Source organism: Vanacampus margaritifer, chromosome 9, assembly GCF_051991255.1.
Source record: "Vanacampus margaritifer isolate UIUO_Vmar chromosome 9, RoL_Vmar_1.0, whole genome shotgun sequence".
Taxonomy (NCBI): Eukaryota; Metazoa; Chordata; class Actinopteri; order Syngnathiformes; family Syngnathidae; genus Vanacampus; species Vanacampus margaritifer.
In genome coordinates, this window is record NC_135440.1 from 22,191,582 (window position 1) to 22,210,757 (window position 19,176).

Below are 19,176 nucleotides of genomic sequence, written 5' to 3' on the forward strand. Positions count from 1 at the left end.
GTCAGTTTTTGTTTTTAAGAGGGGAAAATAATTATTAGTTTTTTTTCAAAAGTATTAGTATTCAAGTAATAAATAAAAAATGTATACAACAAAAGTGTAACATTTGTTTTGTGCCAGAAGTTTTTTAGGATATTCATAACCAAAAATAAAATGATTTTTTTTTTTAATATTGCAGGCATATATTTAAATCGCTGTCATTTACATTAAAAATAAAACGATTTAAAAAGTGTTTAAGTGCTTGATGTCAACATTTTAAACTAAAATATACAAGTATATACAAACGTAAAAAAATTGTATTTTTTAAATATTTTATGGTGAAAAATGATGTTCAAATCATGACAATTATAATTAAAAAAACTAGTATATGGAAGTGTTTTTGAGTTTGTTCACAATAAATAATTATAAAATGTAATTTAACTATGTAAAGTAACCTGTCAATATTTATTTGCTGACAAAAGAAACTAGCATTATTTCCAAACATCTTATTGTAAAGTCAAGAAAACCACCACACATGAGTATTGACATATTTATTATGAAATAGAGCAGGATCTTTACATATGGAAACATCATGGCAGTAAACAACACGCTGCTCATCTTGGACAAAAACTAACCTGAGATCAAGATCATTGTTTCCATGGCAGTAAACATTGATTACATTCATCAGTAAGAAATGCACTTATTTTTTTTTATTTATTTTTTTTTTTTTTGTAAAGTAGCGCTAGCCATTCACTTGATAAGATACATCACAAACAAAAAATAACAAAATGTCTGATGGTCACAAATAAGAGTTACCCTGAGCATTTTACAGCTTCTCCAAGGTTGTTTGTGATGTCACGTGACATCATATGGAGACAATATGAACACTACAGCAATGTGTGTGAGCGTGTTTGTCATAAGCACTGATAGTCTGGAACAAGCCACATCTTAAAATAAGGATTTCACTACTAAAGATCCCCCCCCCCCCCCATTCTCCATCCCTTCGTTGACAATATTTGACGACATCCCCATCTACGACTATGATAGACACAACAAAAAGGGGCGTGTCAAGTGGTTGTAAAAAGGGCGTTTGCCGTGCGCTCGTTGACTCCATTCCCACCCGTCTGAATAATTCCCTGAGATTTCGAGACGGGTGGGGGTTCCCCCTCCCCCCCCCCCCCTGGAGGTGAGCCGACAGGCGCGTGTATCAAAAACTACATGATATATAGAAGGAGATGTCATTCTAAATATCGCATCTTACACATCATTAGTGCACATTACATTAGTTTTGGCATAGATAGAAGCATAACAAAAGGATTAAAAAAAAAAAAAAGTAAAGCAAATTAATCATGAAAAATATTATATACCCGTACGTTACATACTGTCAAAAGTCAATTGCGATGGGCAATGGAATTGATAAAGGTCACCGATTAAGTTACCTGGATGTTGGAAGGCCTATTTAAGAATTATAGATGACAATAAATACGTAGCATAATTATTTTTCATTCTCTAAAAAACAAAACAAAAAAAGAATAATTTTACATATTATATATTAATTGGGGGCGTCGACATCTCCTGTAAAATGGGAGTATAGCGCCGATTTAGCTAGCTAGTTCTACGTATGAGCTCCTCCGCGCAGGCTTGTCTGATGATCCTTCACTTGGGAGGGTGGTGTCTTAAATAATCATCACTTTGGATCATTAAAAAAAATTAAAAAAAATCAAATAGGGAAGAAGGGGTAAGGAATCAAAACACCAGCCATCCCACTGGTAACATCACAATGTGTGCCTCGTTTTCAAGTATCAAGAGGAGAGCTAGCCGAAGCCCTCGGTAACTACAATCGGAATTGATGGATGCAGCATTGTTGTTCTCTCGTGCACGGTTAATAGTACCGATGATGTAGCATATGCGGCTTTACAGCACCATGATGTCAATAATGTAATGACATTGAAGCAAAAAGCTTAACAGTTTCTGCTCTGAATGACAACAATGAATTTGGAACTCTATCCAAAGTGAGGTACGGATGTTTTGGATTAATGATCTTGTGTGTGGCTAGTACCGAAAACGTAGCATATGCTAAGTAGCACTGATAATGCATCATATGCTGCGGAGAACTCTGATTGGAGGTAGTGAAGGCAGAATTTGTTGGATTTCTATCCAAAGTGAGGTATTGACGTTGTGGATTAATTATCGTGTGTGTATCGTCAGGAGTACAGAAAAAGTAGTAGATGCTTAGTAGTGCTGATCATGTAGCATATGCTGTCAATAACTAATAGAAGGTGGTGAAGGCAGAATTTGTTGGATTTTGGATTAATGATCTTGTGTGTGCGTACAGTGCTGAAAAAGTAGCATATGCTGCAAATAACTGTTATTGAAGGTGTTAAACGCAGAATTTGTTGGATTTCTATAGCCAAAGTCGACAATGTGGATTAATGATTTTGTGTTTGATTAGTAGTAGTGGAAAAAGTAGCACATCCTTGGTTGTACCGATAATGTAGCATATGCATGCATTAGCATCAGGAGGTAGTGAATGCAGAATTTGCGGACATTGTGGATGAAGGCTCAAGTGTGTGCGGGGTTAGTAGTAATGATAAAGTAGCGTATAGTTGCTAGTGCTGATAATGTAGCATATCTTGTTTTGTATCCAAAGTGAGGTAGGAACGTTGTAGATTTCATTTTTGGTGAGCGTGCGGTTAGCTGAACTGATAATGTAGCATATGCTGCGTCACATGACCGTGACGTAAATAAGGGATTGTGATGACAAAAGCCAAAAAGCTTCTGCGCTGACATTCGTACGGCTGACTGCGATGACGCCCACGCAGGCATAGTCGGGAAAATAAGGCAGCTCGAGTGTGTCACGTGACCAATCGGGTTGAAAAACTAAACAAAAAAACGGAGGTAGAACGGCCTAAGAAGAGGCGAGGTCAAGAGTATTTTTGGGAGGGTAATCTTTCTGATCACCTTCTTTTCATTAAGGCCCGACCGATATGGACCGGTAACAAAATATAATGAATGAAACTAAAGCAAAATGTTGGTCCCTTAATGCTAACAACAACAAAGACGTGAATGAAGGAAATTTTGACAGTTTTACAATATTTTGTCTCTAAGTATTAAAAGGGGGAAATAATAATAATAATAATAATAATAATAATAATAAATTGGCAGATTTTTTTTTTTCAACGTCATCTTTGTCTTAAGTTGTCATGCAAAAATCGGACAATTATTATTATTATTATTGATTTTATTTATTTTTGTTTTTAAGAGCTAATATCGGTCAAATAAATTGGCAGGTCAATTAATCGGTCGGGCCCTACTTTTTGTAATAAACAAAAGGCGCCAAGATACTTCCGGGTGGCAGAAAAATGATTGATTACCGCTGACTTCAACTAAAAATGAAAAATTCCTCGTTTGAAGTTGCACTGCTAGCTTTACCTGAAGAGGTTTATTTTTGTCCAATTAAAAAAATAATAATAATCAAAGTGAATCAAGCCGAACCCGTGAAATTGAGTTGATATCGCAAATATTTGTCCAGTACCGAGACAATAGCAAAACTGCAAAATGTGACCAAACATTTTATCACTTGTACGTATAAAATGTTTGGTTGGGTTTTTGCGTATTTAATGGCTAGCCCGCTTGTGGACGAGTGCGCTCTCCATTTCAGCGTCAAAAAAGTGCCATTAATCAGAGCAACGGAAAAGTCAATTGACTAGTTCCGCAATGATCACGGCCACTCTCTGCATTTAGCATTTTTGACTGACACATTCAAACTATGTTGGACAATCAGCCATGTACCCTGTTTTTTTTCATTTGATTTCTTCCAATCGCCCTGCTTTGATCAAACAACGTTTGTTGACTAGCGGTGGAATCAGAGTTTTTGCCACCCGGAAGTGAATGTGACAAAGGTCTCGAAAGAACATCAGTGATTTTCACTATTGGAAAGAGTGCAATAAGACAGCAGTATTCCTGAGAGTAAGCAACAAATAAAAATAAAGAAGAAAAAAAAATCAGCAACATTCTTCTTGAGAAAACTTGTTTCCACCTGAGGTAGTTCCAAAAGAAGCTTCAGGCCGGAGGCGATCAAAGCAGTTTGATTGGCCTCTGTGCTAACCACCCTGCCCGCCTCCCCAAAAACAACCTACCTCCACCAGGCCTTTCTAATCGGAGGGCTCCTGAGGAGGAGGAGGAGGCGGGGTGGAGGCGCGTCCGCCCTTCTCCTCCTCGTTGCCCTTCAAGGGGGACGGCTTTCCCTGAGAAGCCGGCGAGGTCTGCTGTGCTTTGATTGGACAGCTGGCCACCATGTGATCGATGCTCTGGCAGAAGTGGCACCTTTTGGGCTGAGGTGGCAACTTGCACTCTTTGGCGTGGTGGTCTAGCCCACCGCAGTTGTAGCACCTGCAAGGACATCGCGGTTCTGGATCAGTCCAAATGCACAATTTTGGCTCAACGGTTGTTTACTTTGTTACAGTGAATCTCCTTTTTATGACGAGAGGATAAAATGAAGTAACAAAAAGTTTGTTATAGACTAGTGGTATGCGAGCTCAAATTGTCCATAATGTTACAGTGAACTAATGGAGAGGGAGGGGGAGGAGAAAGAGAGAGACACACACACACACACAGAGAGAAACAGAGAGTTGGCTAGATAAAGCGCTAGCTATTAAGCTGGCTAGAGAGCTAACCAGCTAGCTCGCCAGCTCGCTCGCCAGACAGAGCTAGCTAGAGAGATATAAAGCTAGCTAGAGAGAGCCAGCTAGAGAGTTAGCTAGATAGAGAGCTTGCTATTAAACTGGCTAGAGAGCTAACGAGCTAGCTCGCCAGCTCGCTCGCCAGACAGAGAGCGAGCTAGAGAGATATAAAGCTAGCTAGAGAGAGACGGCTAGAGAGAGACAGAGAGAAAGAGTTAGCTAGATAGAGAGCTTGCTATTAAGCTGGCTAGGGAGCTTACCAACTAGCTCGCTCGCCAGACAGAGAGCTAGCTAGAGAGCTAGCTAGAGAGCTAGCTAGAGAGCTAGCTAGAGAGCTAGCTAGAGAGCTAGCTAGAGAGCTATAAAGCTTGCTAGAGAGAGAGAGGTAGAGATAGCCAAAGAGAGACAGAGAGAGAGAGACAGACAGACGGATATGTAGAGAGAAACAGACAAATATATATATATATATATATAGAGAGAGAGAGAGAGAGAGACAGAGAGAGAGAGAGAGAGACAGACAGACATATTTAGGTGAAACTGCTGTAATTGCATTTAATCAATCAAAGTATTGCAGTATTTTTCTCATATTTTTATCTTTCGCCAAAAAAGACTGACTTTTCTAGAAAATAAAAAATAAAACTTTTGAAAAACAATATGACGGTAACATGACTCATAAAATGACTTCCTGAGAGCTCATATTTGTACGTAATGCGGTTAGGTGCCACAAGAGGGCGACATTACATCTATAGTGTACATCTCACAGGGGTCATTTCAGGTCACAGATGGCACCAACTTCAACATGCCGCCACAAGTTGTATGTATTATGTTAGTGGCAGCCTTTTCTTAGGCAACAAGCAAACTTTTTGGACTGTGGATTATTTTGTTATTGTTCGGTTTATTTCTATTGTTCAAAGTGGAGGTTATCGTAACTAAATTGCAAGAACTCACTGGCATTGAACTCGAGGGTTCAATTGCCAGCAGCGTTATAGCTGGGAGGGCACGGACGGGGGCTCATGGACATAAAATCTATAGAAAAACCACGCGCGCTCAGTTGTAGGACAGATGGGTGTTGGGCGGGCGTGGAGTGGTCACTTGGTACCAGGGGGGGTCATCCACTTTGCCACCATTGAAGTCGTAACAAATGAGCTGCTTTCGCTTTGTGGCGGCGCCCGTTGGGGACGGCGCTCGGGCGTCTCAGCCGCGGCGTCACGGCCCCGCCCTCGAATCAGCATCCGTCGTCGGGAGCGCCGAAGGGAAGTGGTCCTTTGTCCGAGAGGGCAGCAGCAATGACCTCTGAACCCTGACCCTTACCCACCCACCGCCACAGCGCGCTTGCATTTACTCATACATTGTTCCCATGGCAACCCTGACCTTTCACCCGCTTGCCTTGCCGCTTGCATCTGTTATCAATTAAACAGACAGCGCTTTCTTTACTCACCCGTGGAAATGTGGGATTTATTAAACAAATTAAATAAATAATGAGAGACTAGATCTAAGACTCCAAACATATTGTTGAGTTGTATTTGTTTTGGTCAGGCCCCCAAAAATAATTAATTAATTAAACCACTGCATATATATATCCCCTCCGTGAGTCATCACCTTATCGTGGTGGAGGGGTTTGCGTGTCCCAATGAGCCTGGGAGCTATGTTGTCCGGGGCTTCATGCCCCTGGTAGGGCCACCCAAGGCAAACAGGTCCTAGGTGAGGGACCAGACAAAGCATGGCTCAAACGACCCCAATGATGAGTACAAACATTGGATTTTCGTTTCCCTTGCCCGGACGCGGGTCACCGGGGCCCCCCTCTGGAGCTAGGCCTGGAGGTGGGGCTCGAAGGCGAGCGTCTGGTGGCCGGGCCTATACCCATGGGGACCGGCCGGGCACAGCCCGAAAAGGCAACGTGGGTCCCCCTTCCCATGGGCTCACCACCGGTGGAAGGGGCCAAAGGGGTCGGGTGCGCAGTGAGTTGGGTGGCAGCCAAAGGCGGGGGCCTTGGCGGTCTGACCCCCGGCTACTGAAGCTAGCTCTGGGGACATGGAATGTCACCTCTCTGACAGGGAAGGAGCTCGAACTGGTGTGCGAGGCTGAGAAGTTCCGACTAGATATAGTCGGACTCACCTCCACACACGGCTTGGGTTCTGGTACCAATCCTCTCGAGAGGGGCTGGACCCTCTTCCACTCTGGAGTTGCCCACGGTGAGAGGCGCAGAGCAGGTGTGGGCATACTCATTGCCCCCCAGCTAGCCGCCTGTACGTTGGGGTTTACCCCGGTGAATGAGAGGGTAGCCTCCCTCCGCCTTCGGGTGGGGGGACGGGTCATGACTGTTGTTTGTGCTTATGCACCGAACAGCAGCTCAGAGTACCCACCCTTTCTGGAGTCCTTGGAGGGTGTGCTGGAGAGCGCACCCCCTGGAGACTCCCTCGTTCTACTGGGGGACTTCAACGCTCACGTGGGTAATGACAGTGAGACCTGGAGGGGCGTGATTGGGAGGAATGGCCCCCCCGATCGAAACCCGAGTGGTGTTTTGTTACTGGACTTCTGTGCTCGCCACGGACTGTCCATAACGAACACCATGTTCAAGCACAAGAGTGTCCATATGTGCACCTGGCACCAGGACACCCTAGGCCGTAGTTCGATGATCGACTTTGTAGTCGTGTCATCGGACTTGCGGCCGTATGTGTTGGACACTCGGGTTAAGAGAGGGGCGGAGCTGTCAACTGATCACCACCTGGTGGTGTGTTGGCTCCGATGGCGGGGTAAGATGCCGGTCCGACCAGGCAGGCCCAAACGTACTGTGAGGGTCTGCTGGGAACGTCTGGCAGAATCCCCTGTCAGAAAGAGTTTCAACGCCCATCTCCGGCAGAGCTTCTCCATTGTCCCGGGGGAGGCGGGGGACATTGAGTCCGAGTGGACCATGTTCCGCGCTTCAATTGTTGAGGCGGCCGATCGGAGCTGTGGCCGTAAGGTGGTTGGTGCCTGTCGTGGCGGCAATCCTCGAACCCGCTGGTGGACACCAGCGGTAAGGGATGCCGTCAAGCTGAAGAAGGAGTCCTATCGGGCCTTTTTGGCCTGTGGGACTCCGGAGGCTGCTGACGGGTACCGGCTGGCCAAGCGGAATGCGGCTCTGGCGGTCGCTGAGGCAAAAACTCGGGCATGGGAGGAGTTCGGTGAGGCCATGGAAAACGACTTCCGGACGGCTTCGAGGAAATTCTGGTCCACCATCCGGCGTCTCAGGAGAGGAAAGCAGTGCACCGTTAACACTGTGTATAGTGGAGACGGAGTGCTGTTGACCTCGACTCGGGACGTCGTGAACCGGTGGGGAGAGTACTTCGAAGACCTCCTCAATTCCACCAACACGCCTTCCTTTGAGGAAGCAGGGTCTGGGGACTCTGAAGTGGGCTCCCCTATCTCTGGGGTCGAAGTCGCCGAGGTGGTTGGAAAGCTTCTCGGTGGCAGGGCCTCGGGGGTGGATGAGATCCGCCCGGAGTTCCTGAAGGCTCTGGATGTTGTGGGGCTGTCGTGGTTGACACGTCTCTGCAGCATCGCGTGGACATCGGGGACGGTGCCTCTGGATTGGCAGACCGGGGTGGTGGTTCCCCTTTTTAAGAAGGGGGACCGGAGGGTGTGTTCCAACTTTAGAGGGATCACACTCCTCAGCCTCCCGGGTAAGGTCTATTCAGGGGTGCTGGAGAGGAGGGTCCGTCGGGAGGTCGAATCTCGGATCCAGGAGGAGCAGTGTGGTTTTCGTCCCGGCCGTGGAACAGTGGACCAGCTCTACACCCTCAGCAGGATCCTCGAGGGTGCGTGGGAATTCGCCCAACCAGTCCACATGTGCTTTGTGGACTTGGAGAAGGCGTTTGACCGTGTACCTCGGGGAGTTCTGTGGGGGGTGCTTCGGGAGTATGGGTTACCGAGCCCCCTGATACGGGCCATTCGGTCCCTGTACGACCGATGTCAGAGTCTGGTCCGCATTGCCGGCAGTAAGTCGAATTTGTTTCCGGTGAGGGTTGGACTCCGCCAAGGTTGCCCTTTGTCACCGATTCTGTTCATAACTTTTATGGACAGAATTTCTAGGCGTAGCCGAGGCGTTGAGGGGGTCCGGTTTGGTGGCCTCAGCATTGCATCTCTGCTTTTTGCAGATGATGTGGTGCTGTTGGCTTCTTCAAGCCGTGACCTCCAGCTCTCGCTGGAGCGGTTCGCAGCCGAGTGTGAAGCGGTTGGGATGAGGATCAGCACCTCCAAATCCGAGACCATGGTCCTCAGTCGGAAAAGGGTGGAGTGCCCTCTCCGGGTCGGGGAGGAGGTCCTGCCCCAAGTGGAGGAGTTCAAGTATCTTGGGGTCTTGTTCACGAGTGAGGGTAGGTTAGAGCGGGAGATCGACAGGCGGATCGGTGCAGCTTCTGCAGTGATGCGGACGCTGTATCGGTCCGTTGTGGTGAAGAAGGAGCTGAGCCGAAAGGCGAAGCTCTCGATTTACCGGTCGATCTACGTTCCTACCCTCACCTATGGTCACGAGCTGTGGGTCGTGACCGAAAGAACAAGATCCCGGATACAAGCGGCCGAAATGAGTTTCCTCCGCAGGGTAGCCGGGCTCTCCCTTAGAGATAGGGTGAGAAGCTCGGTCATCCGAGAGGGACTCAGCGTCGAGTCGCTGCTCCTCCACGTTGAGAGGAACCAGTTGAGGTGGCTCGGGCATCTGGTTCGGATGCCTCCTGGACGCCTCCCTGGGGAGGTGTTCCGGGCATGTCCTACCGGCAGGAGGCCCCGGGGACGACCCAGGACACGCTGGAGAGACTATGTCTCTCGGCTGTCCTGGGAACGCCTTGGGGTCCCGTCGGATGAGCTGGCTGAAGTGGCTGGGGAGAGGGAAGTCTGGGCTTCCCTGCTAAAGCTGCTGCCCCCGCGACCCGACCCCGGATAAGCGGAAGAAGACGGACGGACGGACGGACGGACTGCATAACAAAATAAGGCTTAGAAGGGTGACTGATATCTTTTATCAATGGATTAATGTGCCCTAGGAGAGGGGGCGTGGGGGGGGGGGGGGGATCGGGTTCGGGTGTTGGTTATTGAACCGCAGAAGGCCTCGCAGGGCTCTTTGAAGCCGTAATGATCTCCACTCTCACACCGACTACTCGATGGCTCTAATCGCAAATGACAGCGGGGTGAAGGTGACACACCTCTAACCCCCGGCGCCCTAATGATATTCAAAGAAGGGAACCCCTCCCACAAATGTAAAATACAAAACATGACCCAAATAACCACAAATAAGCCTTTAGTTGGGTATACGAAGTCTTTAGGATTGGGTCACTAACTTACAGGGCGTTTGTAAAAATCACCAGATGTTTCAATAAAGAATCATCAATTATATTAGTATAAACAGGAAAAATATTTAAATATATAAAACATAACCTCCTGCATTGAAACACCTCGATTGATAAAATACAGTTTAACTTTCCGACCTGCAGATACTCGCGGTGCCATTTTTTGGTCCACGCGATTGCCGTTGGGCTTGAGGGCCCACGGGTGCGAGACCACTGAGGTGGGGTGGGGATTCGTAAGATTTAAACAGTTATTGATCCAGGTCACACGTCAAGCCGCTGCCCGATGTGACCCCTTGCTAAGGTGGGGGAGTGAAATCCAAATGGTTTGGATTACTCATAGCTTCAAAGCGGGACACACTAAATAGTAAGACACTTCATATTTGCGTACACTTCAGTGTCAGAAAAGTTCCAGGACTGCTTTGGGGCCGATCATGTACATTTGAGATGCATCATTTGTGACAATAGTCCTGGAACTTTTCTGACGCATCGCATACAGTACATTGTGTTTTATTCTTAGGCTTAAATATGGTTAGAATTTTACGTCATTCCCAGTTTAAGTTTACTGTCAAACTAAACGTAAAAATACTCACATATATTTATTTACTTACAGTAGTGAAACTCTTCTTCATTTGTCTGCATGAGTGTACTCTACTGCCACCCAGTGGCCAAGGGATGCAATGAATTAATCATGATGCACCAACTTTTGAATTATTACATTAAGTTATTACAACTATATGTTTTTGTAAATTACATTCCTTATTAAAGAGCACATTATAAAACATTTTGCTGTTTTTTGGGGGGAGTTGCTAACTGGAAGGATTGTATAGTTTATTATAGTTAGTTTTTATTTTTATATTTTTTAAATCAATTAGTTTTAATTAGATTTAGTGCAGGTATGTTCATTTTTATACTTTTTTTCTCTCAAAAAAATGCTCTGTTTTAGTTTAGTTTTAGTTTATATATACATATATGTATATGAGTGTTTGAGCGCAAGATTTAAAAAAAAAAAAAGGTCACAAAATCTTGTGCGTAAAGTAAACTAAAATTCTTTAAAATGAACACCGAAAGCTGACGTATGGTAATGACAAAGACAAAGATTTTTTTTTAAAAAACTAGATGTAGTTTCAGTTTCAAAAAAAAAAAAAAAGCATTTTCAATTTGATTTGATCTTGTTAACAAATTCTTTTTTTCACTTTTGATTGTATTTTATTTTTTAAATAATAGCTTAGATTCCATCTCATCCAATTGCATCGTTTTTTTTTTGTGTTCCGCGGACCAAAAAGTTGCCTCCCACCACTTTTGCTTACCGGTCCCCTTTCGAGCGTCTCTTCTGGACTTTCTTGCCTTTGGGTCTGCGCTCGCTACCCACGCAGTGGATCCCGCCGGGGCCCGTGACCCGCTGCGACTCCAGCCCCTTGGAGGACTTCTTGAAGGTAAACTCCACGGCTTCGCCTTCCTTCAGGCTGCGAAAACCGTCCATGTGTAGCTTGCTCTGCGGAAGAAACCACAGCCACCGATGACGACCCGTGGCATTAGCATTTATGGTATTTATTTTACTTTTGAAAACAAAACGTTTTTTTTCTATAAAGGTCTACCGAGTATCTTCTGTACTTTTACATAAAGAGTGTGAGTACCTCCCCCCAACATACACTCAGTGCTATTGCTTAATTCCCCCCCTCCCCCTTTTCCCAATGGTCAACCTGATGTGGGTAACCTTCAACCCATCCCCCCCACCTTGCTCTCTGGATGCAGGAACAGCATTCCACACAGCAGCCCCCCACTCCGCTAACTGACCACTGCTAAAAATCTAAACTGCAGGATGCAAGGGGGTTAGGCACGAGGGATGGGGGTGGGGTGGGAAGGCAAGATGGGGGGGGGGGGTGATCTGGATGACATTCCTTGGATGGTTGTAGGGCACAAAGAAGAACCAGATTAAAAGTTTTAGGGTGGGGGGTGGGGGGTGGGTGTTGGTCTGACTGATGTCTTCCTTTGATAACCCCCCCCCCCCCCACCCCCGAAAAACAGCCCACTCTGCGGAAGTCTGCGACATCTTGATTTGCGATTTGATTTCGGGGGTTTTGTGTGACGACGCGTGCCGGGGAAGGAGGCGGGTGACTCGCTGAATTAATCAAATGACAATGAAAAAAAAAGAAAAAAGAAAGTGGGAGGGTTTAAATGTGCTGTCAGTTTAACAATAAGATAACTCGGGAGTTTCATTCGACTCAAATGACCCTTGTGAAATTCCAGAGGAAATGGGCCGAGGATTAGGACAAGTGGTCAAACAACTTTAGGGCTTGTGCCACAATTCATTAAATGGAAATATTTAGAATAAAGGCCCAAGATAAACTTTTGCTTACACCTAAATAAATTTAAAAAAAAACACCATATTTAGAGAGCCATGTGCCATTTAAATGGGATGAAGAAGCATCAATAGTAGCTAGCATTAGCATTTAAAAAAGACAAAGATAATTTGAGAGGATATCAGTGATTTTTAAAATGCAAATGGGATGAAGAACCATCAATAGTTGCTAGCATTAGCTTTAAAAAATGAGAAATAAGAAAAGATAATTTGAAAGATTTGAGTGTTTTTTGTTTTTTTTAACCCTACACATGACAAACATTTTAAAAGTTAACACTCACTAGTGCTTGTCAAATCCGTTGCTGTTGGAATAGCGGTTAGCATTTGAGTGTCGCAGTTAGGAAAATTCTGGGTTTGGGTTTCGGCTCTGTAATTTTCCTTACACAAACCTGACATCTAGGAAACTTTATACTAGGGTGGTGCATAGACTAAGGAAAAACATTTTTTAAATAAAGATATCGATTTCAGACAGGCTGGGCAGCAGGCTAGCAGTTACTAGCAGTGTTAGCATTAAGCTAAGCGGACTATACTAAGGTTGTTTGAAACACACAATTAGTAATTCTCTCCATTTTATGTTTACTGCGACAGTAAACATCAACTTAGAGTCACTTGTATCGCAAAGGTAACACTGTATATTTAAACATTGAGCAAATTCCCGTGATTTTGCGAACGTATGTTAGCTTTGTGGACAGTACTTCGAGATGTCGTAATAATGACGGTGAGTTTATTTCTCGTAAAAACAAAACAAAACGTCCACTTTATGCCCATCTGTCATCATGCCAGCGACCGCTTGCTGCCCCGCTCCCATCAGGCCCTGATGGTGACCCACTTCCTCTCCCATGTGTGACCCCGGCCCCCCTCACTCAATAAAAAGCCTACAACTGCTATAACCAGGTAAGCAAGATTCAGAATTTGTTTTCAAGGGATTTTTTTTATTTATTTTTTATTTTTTTGCGGGGAGGGAGTTTTACTGTAAAACCGCGCTGGAGCTCGTCTGGAACGGCGAAAGAAGACATCAGCGGCTTGAGTAGGCAAGAGAAGGACCGTCCCCGAGACAAAGAGGGGCTCGGTCACGGGCCGAGGGGTGTCCCATTCACATGTATGGCCCCATTGTCCACCTGCACAAAAGGCCCAGCGGATCCTGGGAGTTTATTTTCTGTGACACGCGGCTACTAATTTTACAACCCGGGCCTCTTCTTCTCTCTCTCTTTTTTTATGTTGCCATAACCTTCCAGAATCCATCATTGACACGCGTGCCGAGCTTCCCCGCGCACACACACACGGACAGAGTGGAAGGAAGTGGACGGGGCGGAGGAGGACGGGGGTTGGCGGACATTGGTTCCGCATTGCTTGCGTTTGATTCAGTGAGCCACTTTGGGAAGATGCTTGCAAGCTTCAACTTGAGCTGCACTTCATCATGAACCTGATGATTGAGACAGGACAAGTAAAAAGCAACTTCCCCATGGCAAGCATTTAATTCGTTTGATTCCATTGGATTGGATTCATCTGCCCTTTTCTAGCTTACTCGTACAACAACAGGTTTTGTTTGATATCCTAACACGTCACACTCTAAAAACAGTTGGGTCAAAAATAATCCAAATTGGGTCAAAAAAAGGACCGACCCATTTTTTGGGTTAAATAGATAACCCACACTATTAAAACTGCTGCATCAAAAATAAACACATTTTGGTCAAAAATTTAACTGACTCGCCTCTTGGGTCAATTCGATCCATTTTTTTCATTTTATAATTATTATTATTGTTTGTACTTTTTTTTTCTTTTTTTACAAAACATATTTTTATACAAAAACAACCCCCCAATTTATTTTGTTTTTTTTTTAACAAACTGGTTTTAGAGTGTACAAAATACTACTCCTTTTATATCTGCACAAAAGCACTTTTACTTGACTTTAACTTTAATTTAAGTAGCTTTTTTTTCCCCTTTAGCAGTACGACGACTACAATGAGTTTTATAGATTAGATTACACATTCTTTAAATTGAATTTAAGGTTCTAAAAAGTCCTCTAAGAGCCATCATGCACTGATTTATTACATTTTATATGTATTTGTGGCTTTTTTTCATTATTTTTTTTTAATTACATTGCAGGCTTCTCTCAGAAAAAAAAAAGAATTACATGGCAGGCAATAAAATAATAAATTCAAGCTACTTGAATTGAATTTGAGCCTGTATAAAGTCTGTATTGAATTTTATGTTAAAATTACGTTACATTTTTTAAGTTCATTTCACATGTCAGTATCCCAATATTTTTATTTTTAACCTCACTGTTGGCCCTTTCTTTTGTTTTTATAAATACAATTCGACTAGGCATCTTTTTACTGAATTTCAGGTTTACAAAGTCCTCTAATGGCCATAATATGCACAAATTATGCAATGATTTATTACATTTAATTAGAATTTGTGTTTTTTTTTAAAAACATTTTTTAAATATCATTAGATCATTTTTTTTAGAATAATTATATGGCAGTCCATAGGTTCCCCTACATGAAGCATTTTCTGTAAACCTTCCCCATCACATCTCTGCTTTAAAACTGAACAACCAAAGCTATAATTCCTGTCCACATTCAGCCTTGCAGTTGGTGAATTTCAAAACAATAAAAAAAAAAAAAAAAAAGACATCTATACTGTTATACAGCACACATGCATGCATGCTTGGGGGAGGTTGAATGAATTTATGACAGGAACCTTGAGGTGAATGAGGCAGCGAACGAGCTTTCCTCTCATTCACATGCTAAGTCTTTATCTTATCACGCTGCACCGGGGGGCGTGGGGGGGGTGGGGGTGGGGCTACACCTCATTATTCTCACCCCTCTCTCTCTCTCTCTCTTTTTTTTTTTAAAATGATACCTGTGCTTGTATGCCTGATACAAAAAGAAATGCAACTCTTTCATGTATTTAACGACAGGGGAATGAAACGAGCCCAAATTAGGAGAATGTGTGTTGAAATGCTGTGGAATTTATTGAAATGAGACTCAAAGTTGAAAATGGTTTGAATCGGTCAAGAAATGTGGACACAGGAAGTAAATACAAGATGTTAAAATCTTTCAATTGGGGACATTTATTGTGAAAATTTGTAAATAGGAATAGTTTCCAAAATGTCCCGAATGAGGGGAACAGTTTGAAGTTGCAATGATTTGAATGGTTCAAGGAATGCGGAAGGAGGCGGAGGTAAACATGTGAAGTATCTCATAATGTGGTAAAGGAAGAAACATCTCTAAATTGGGGGACATTACTGTGAAAATTTGGGGTATGGAAAATATATATTAAAAAAAAAAAAAAAAAAAGATGTCCTGATGAGGGTAACAATTTGAAGTTGGATTGGTTGGAAATCAGTGATGTAGAAGGAAGACATAAATATTTCTTAAATTGATCATTTTATTGCCTAAGTGGGAATTTTGGGAACCTCTTAACAGTTCCCAAGATGTTCACATTTTTGTGTGCGTGTGTGTGGGAAACCTGGGATTTTTTTTTTCAGAATGTGGAAAGTAATTCTTAATGTGCAACTTTTGCAAATTTGAATCAGATGACAAATTTGGAAATGGCAAAATAAAATATATAATTTTTTTTATTAAATTTTGGGATGCAAAGTTCCGTTAAATTACCCTTAAAAGGAGCAACGTGAGGCTTTTCCGTCAATCTTGTTATGGAATAATGTGATATTATTACTGACATTTTTTTTTTTTTTGGCGTTTGAAGCAGAAGGCAGCCAACTAGCAATATGCATGCATATTTTCTATTTCCAATTTATTAAGCTTTGATGATGTACTGTTTGTTACTTGGCAATACAAACCAAAGAGCATAATTTGTATTAACAGACAGAACACCTTTGTAAAGCAATGTCCATTCATTCATCCACTTTGCAAAATTACTTTGTGGAAATTGTGTCATTTAAAAATTAAATAGGAAAAAAAATGAAGCAGCTTCCACATGGCGATAATATTTAACTAGATTAATTAAAATGTGAATTGAATTATTGTTTAAAGATTTCCCCTTTGCGTTCATAAAACATTTTTTGGGGGGGGGAATAATCACAATTTTGCTCTGGAATGAATATATATATATATATATAAAATTGTTGCTTCTGTGGATTAAAAAAATGGAACAGTTCACCAAATGGTTCCCTGCTGCTGCTCACCGCTCCCTCAGGGGATGGGTCAAATGCAGAAAATGAATTTCACTTCACTTAGTTGGGTGTCACAATCAGTGGTACTTTAACTTGAAGAACAACACTTTTAGCTTCTGATTTTGATTTTACGATTCTTGATGAATGAGATGATTAAAAAAAATATATATATATATATAGAGAAAATATCATGCAGTCTAAAAGCTTAATGGAGGCATGAAACGTCTTCAACAAACAAGATAAGTCCACTTTTTCTTGCCAATTAAGATCATTTATATATAGATATACTTTTTTTAAATGAGAAAATAGAGGGTTTTTTTTAAATCACAACCCACATGGTCCGCCATCATGACAAAAACGAGAGTTGAAACACAGCATCAGGCATTTGACCTCCCTCTATGCTTCCACGTGTTCCCACTGGGGGTGGAAACAACACCCACAGAGCTCAACGCAACCCCCCATTTCACCACCGCCTCAAAAAAAAAAAAAAAAAAAAAAAAAAAAGAGAGAAAAACGAAAAAACGAAAACCCCCCCAATTTCGTAACAAAGCTATCAATTCCTGTTTGACTTTCGTTTACTTCCCAACGAAATATATTCCCCATGCAGTTAGTTGTTTTTTTTTTAAGCGCAAATAAGTGCCCCCCCCCCTTTTTTTTTCTTTTTGCGTGGAATGTACCTGATGCACGAAGACGTCCACCGGTTCGTCCAGCTGCACGCCGTCCCGGCTCGTCATGGACAGGAAGCCGAAGCCCATTCGCACGTTGAACCACTTGCACAAGCCGAGGCCCTGGAGGGTCTGCGAGTCCTCCTCGGCCGGACTGGGCCCCTCGTCCTCTTCCGCCTTGCAACCCCCTAAAATAATGACAATAAAATTACCAAAAAGCACACACAAAAATAGCTCAAATGAGACGCAATTGTGTATTTGCGCACTTTGCGCAAAATAGGCGCTGATTAATCAATTAACGAGCGCACATGGGGAGAATACTCGACCTGGGAATTCCTGGTTGGAAACGGAACCCATGTCTCGTCCTCCGCGTGAAAAGATGATCGCACCCACGCACACGCACGATTCCACGCAGGTCGCCGCCACTATCGCAAAAAAAAGTGAAGCGAGAGGAGCGGGAGAAAGCAGAAGAGGGAGGGGGAGGAGGGGGTAAACAACAAAAAAAGGGGGGTGGGTGGTCGAGGGGTGGTCCACGCTCGTGTAACAATGAGGGGTGGGTGGCTGGGGGGTTGGGGTTCTCATCCCTCGACCCACTCGAAGCCCAAAAAAAATAAGACAATGCAAAGAAGACCCGCCCCTTCAGGTCAGCCCGATGAACTCCTCCAACGCACCTTCTGCCATGTTTGGATTGCGTCCTACCTACACACGTGCGACGCACGCAAATCGTCAAATCACCTGGGTCATTTGTTTTATTCATCGATATTCGCGTGATGTTTTTAATTCATCTTTTATTTATAATAATAATAATAATAATCTCGACTTTTCTTGTCAATTACCCCCCACCCCCATCTAGTCATCAAAAATATCAGGATGTCTTTTAAAAGTATTTTTTATTTGTAATTATTCATTCCCTTTCGGAACAAAATATTCAGGAAAAACTATTTGCCAATGACGTAAACATGCAGAAGCGTCTCCTAAAAAAAAAAAACTATTATTATTTCATAATGCCAAATTAGACCATTTCGATGTATAATGGACGCTTCAATACAACTCAAATGACAAAAATACTTGAATATTTCATGTTGCCTGATGGTAACAAAAATGTTCATGCAGAATAAAATTATTACAACTGAGAAAAGTGTTACAGAAAGAGACAGAGGGGGGGGGGGGGACGTAAATAAATCTAACCAGTGCTTGATGACGTCACGTAACATGGTGACTGACTCCCTCCGAAGATGAAAGACACACGAGTCAGATTTTTAACATTCAAAACTCAATTTAATCCACTCAATATTAATATCCAATGTGGCAATTATGTGGAGAAAAAAAATAACTTGACACAACTTATGCTTCGTAACTTATTAAATCCAGTTTGTGTGCATGCTGGTTTCATTTTGTATATCCTGCACGACGCATAATTGTTAGCACAGAATAAACAGAGAATAAATAACGATGGTTTGTTTGCAAGGCACGTTTTCTCGAAGTTTCGAGCACAACGCCCCCAAGTGGCAGAGGTTAGGAAACACTTTGATTTAACCAACACTTTTATTTTTTTGGGCTACAGTGTTTTGAGTTAAATTCCTTTTAAACTAGTAAATAATACGATTAAATAAATAAAGTTCACTTACAGTAGTTGCTGTAGCATGTTTCAAAAACCGTCCATGTGTTGACCAATCCACTAGTTTTGTATTAATTGATGCTCAGCGGCCAGTAATAAAGAGTTTAATTGAGGATGACAATGTAATGAAGAGTTAATCACCTCTCCCTGGGTGGTTACAGCACCGTGCTAGACATGAGCCAAATGGAACTGATAGCGGTTCCGTGTTGTGTTCAGGAGCCTCTGCCCCATAAAGGTGTTAAAAATCACTTTTAATACACCTAGTCAACCCTGTAAACAAATAAAAACGACTTTAAAATGTGCGTCAAACATTCAATATGGTCAATGTCCTACCACATTTGAACGCAACACCATGGCGCCACTTTTTTTCTTCTTTTATATCTACTTCGGCCACTTGGCGTCGCTACAAATCCTTAC

General features: G+C 43.1%; 1 protein-coding gene across 1 annotated transcript; it reads right to left on the bottom strand.

The window, feature by feature from the left end:
- Positions 1-512: 512 nt before the first annotated feature.
- lin28aa (lin-28 homolog Aa) lies at positions 513-17,613 on the bottom strand. The gene is made up of 4 exons (XM_077574759.1): positions 17,468-17,613; positions 17,154-17,329; positions 11,284-11,468; positions 513-4,368 (listed from the first exon to the last, which is right to left on the bottom strand). The coding sequence occupies exons 1-4, from the start codon at positions 17,496-17,498 to the stop codon at positions 4,131-4,133; spliced, it is 630 nt and encodes a 209-aa protein (XP_077430885.1). The 5' UTR covers positions 17,499-17,613; the 3' UTR covers positions 513-4,130.
- Positions 17,614-19,176: the final 1,563 nt, after the last annotated feature.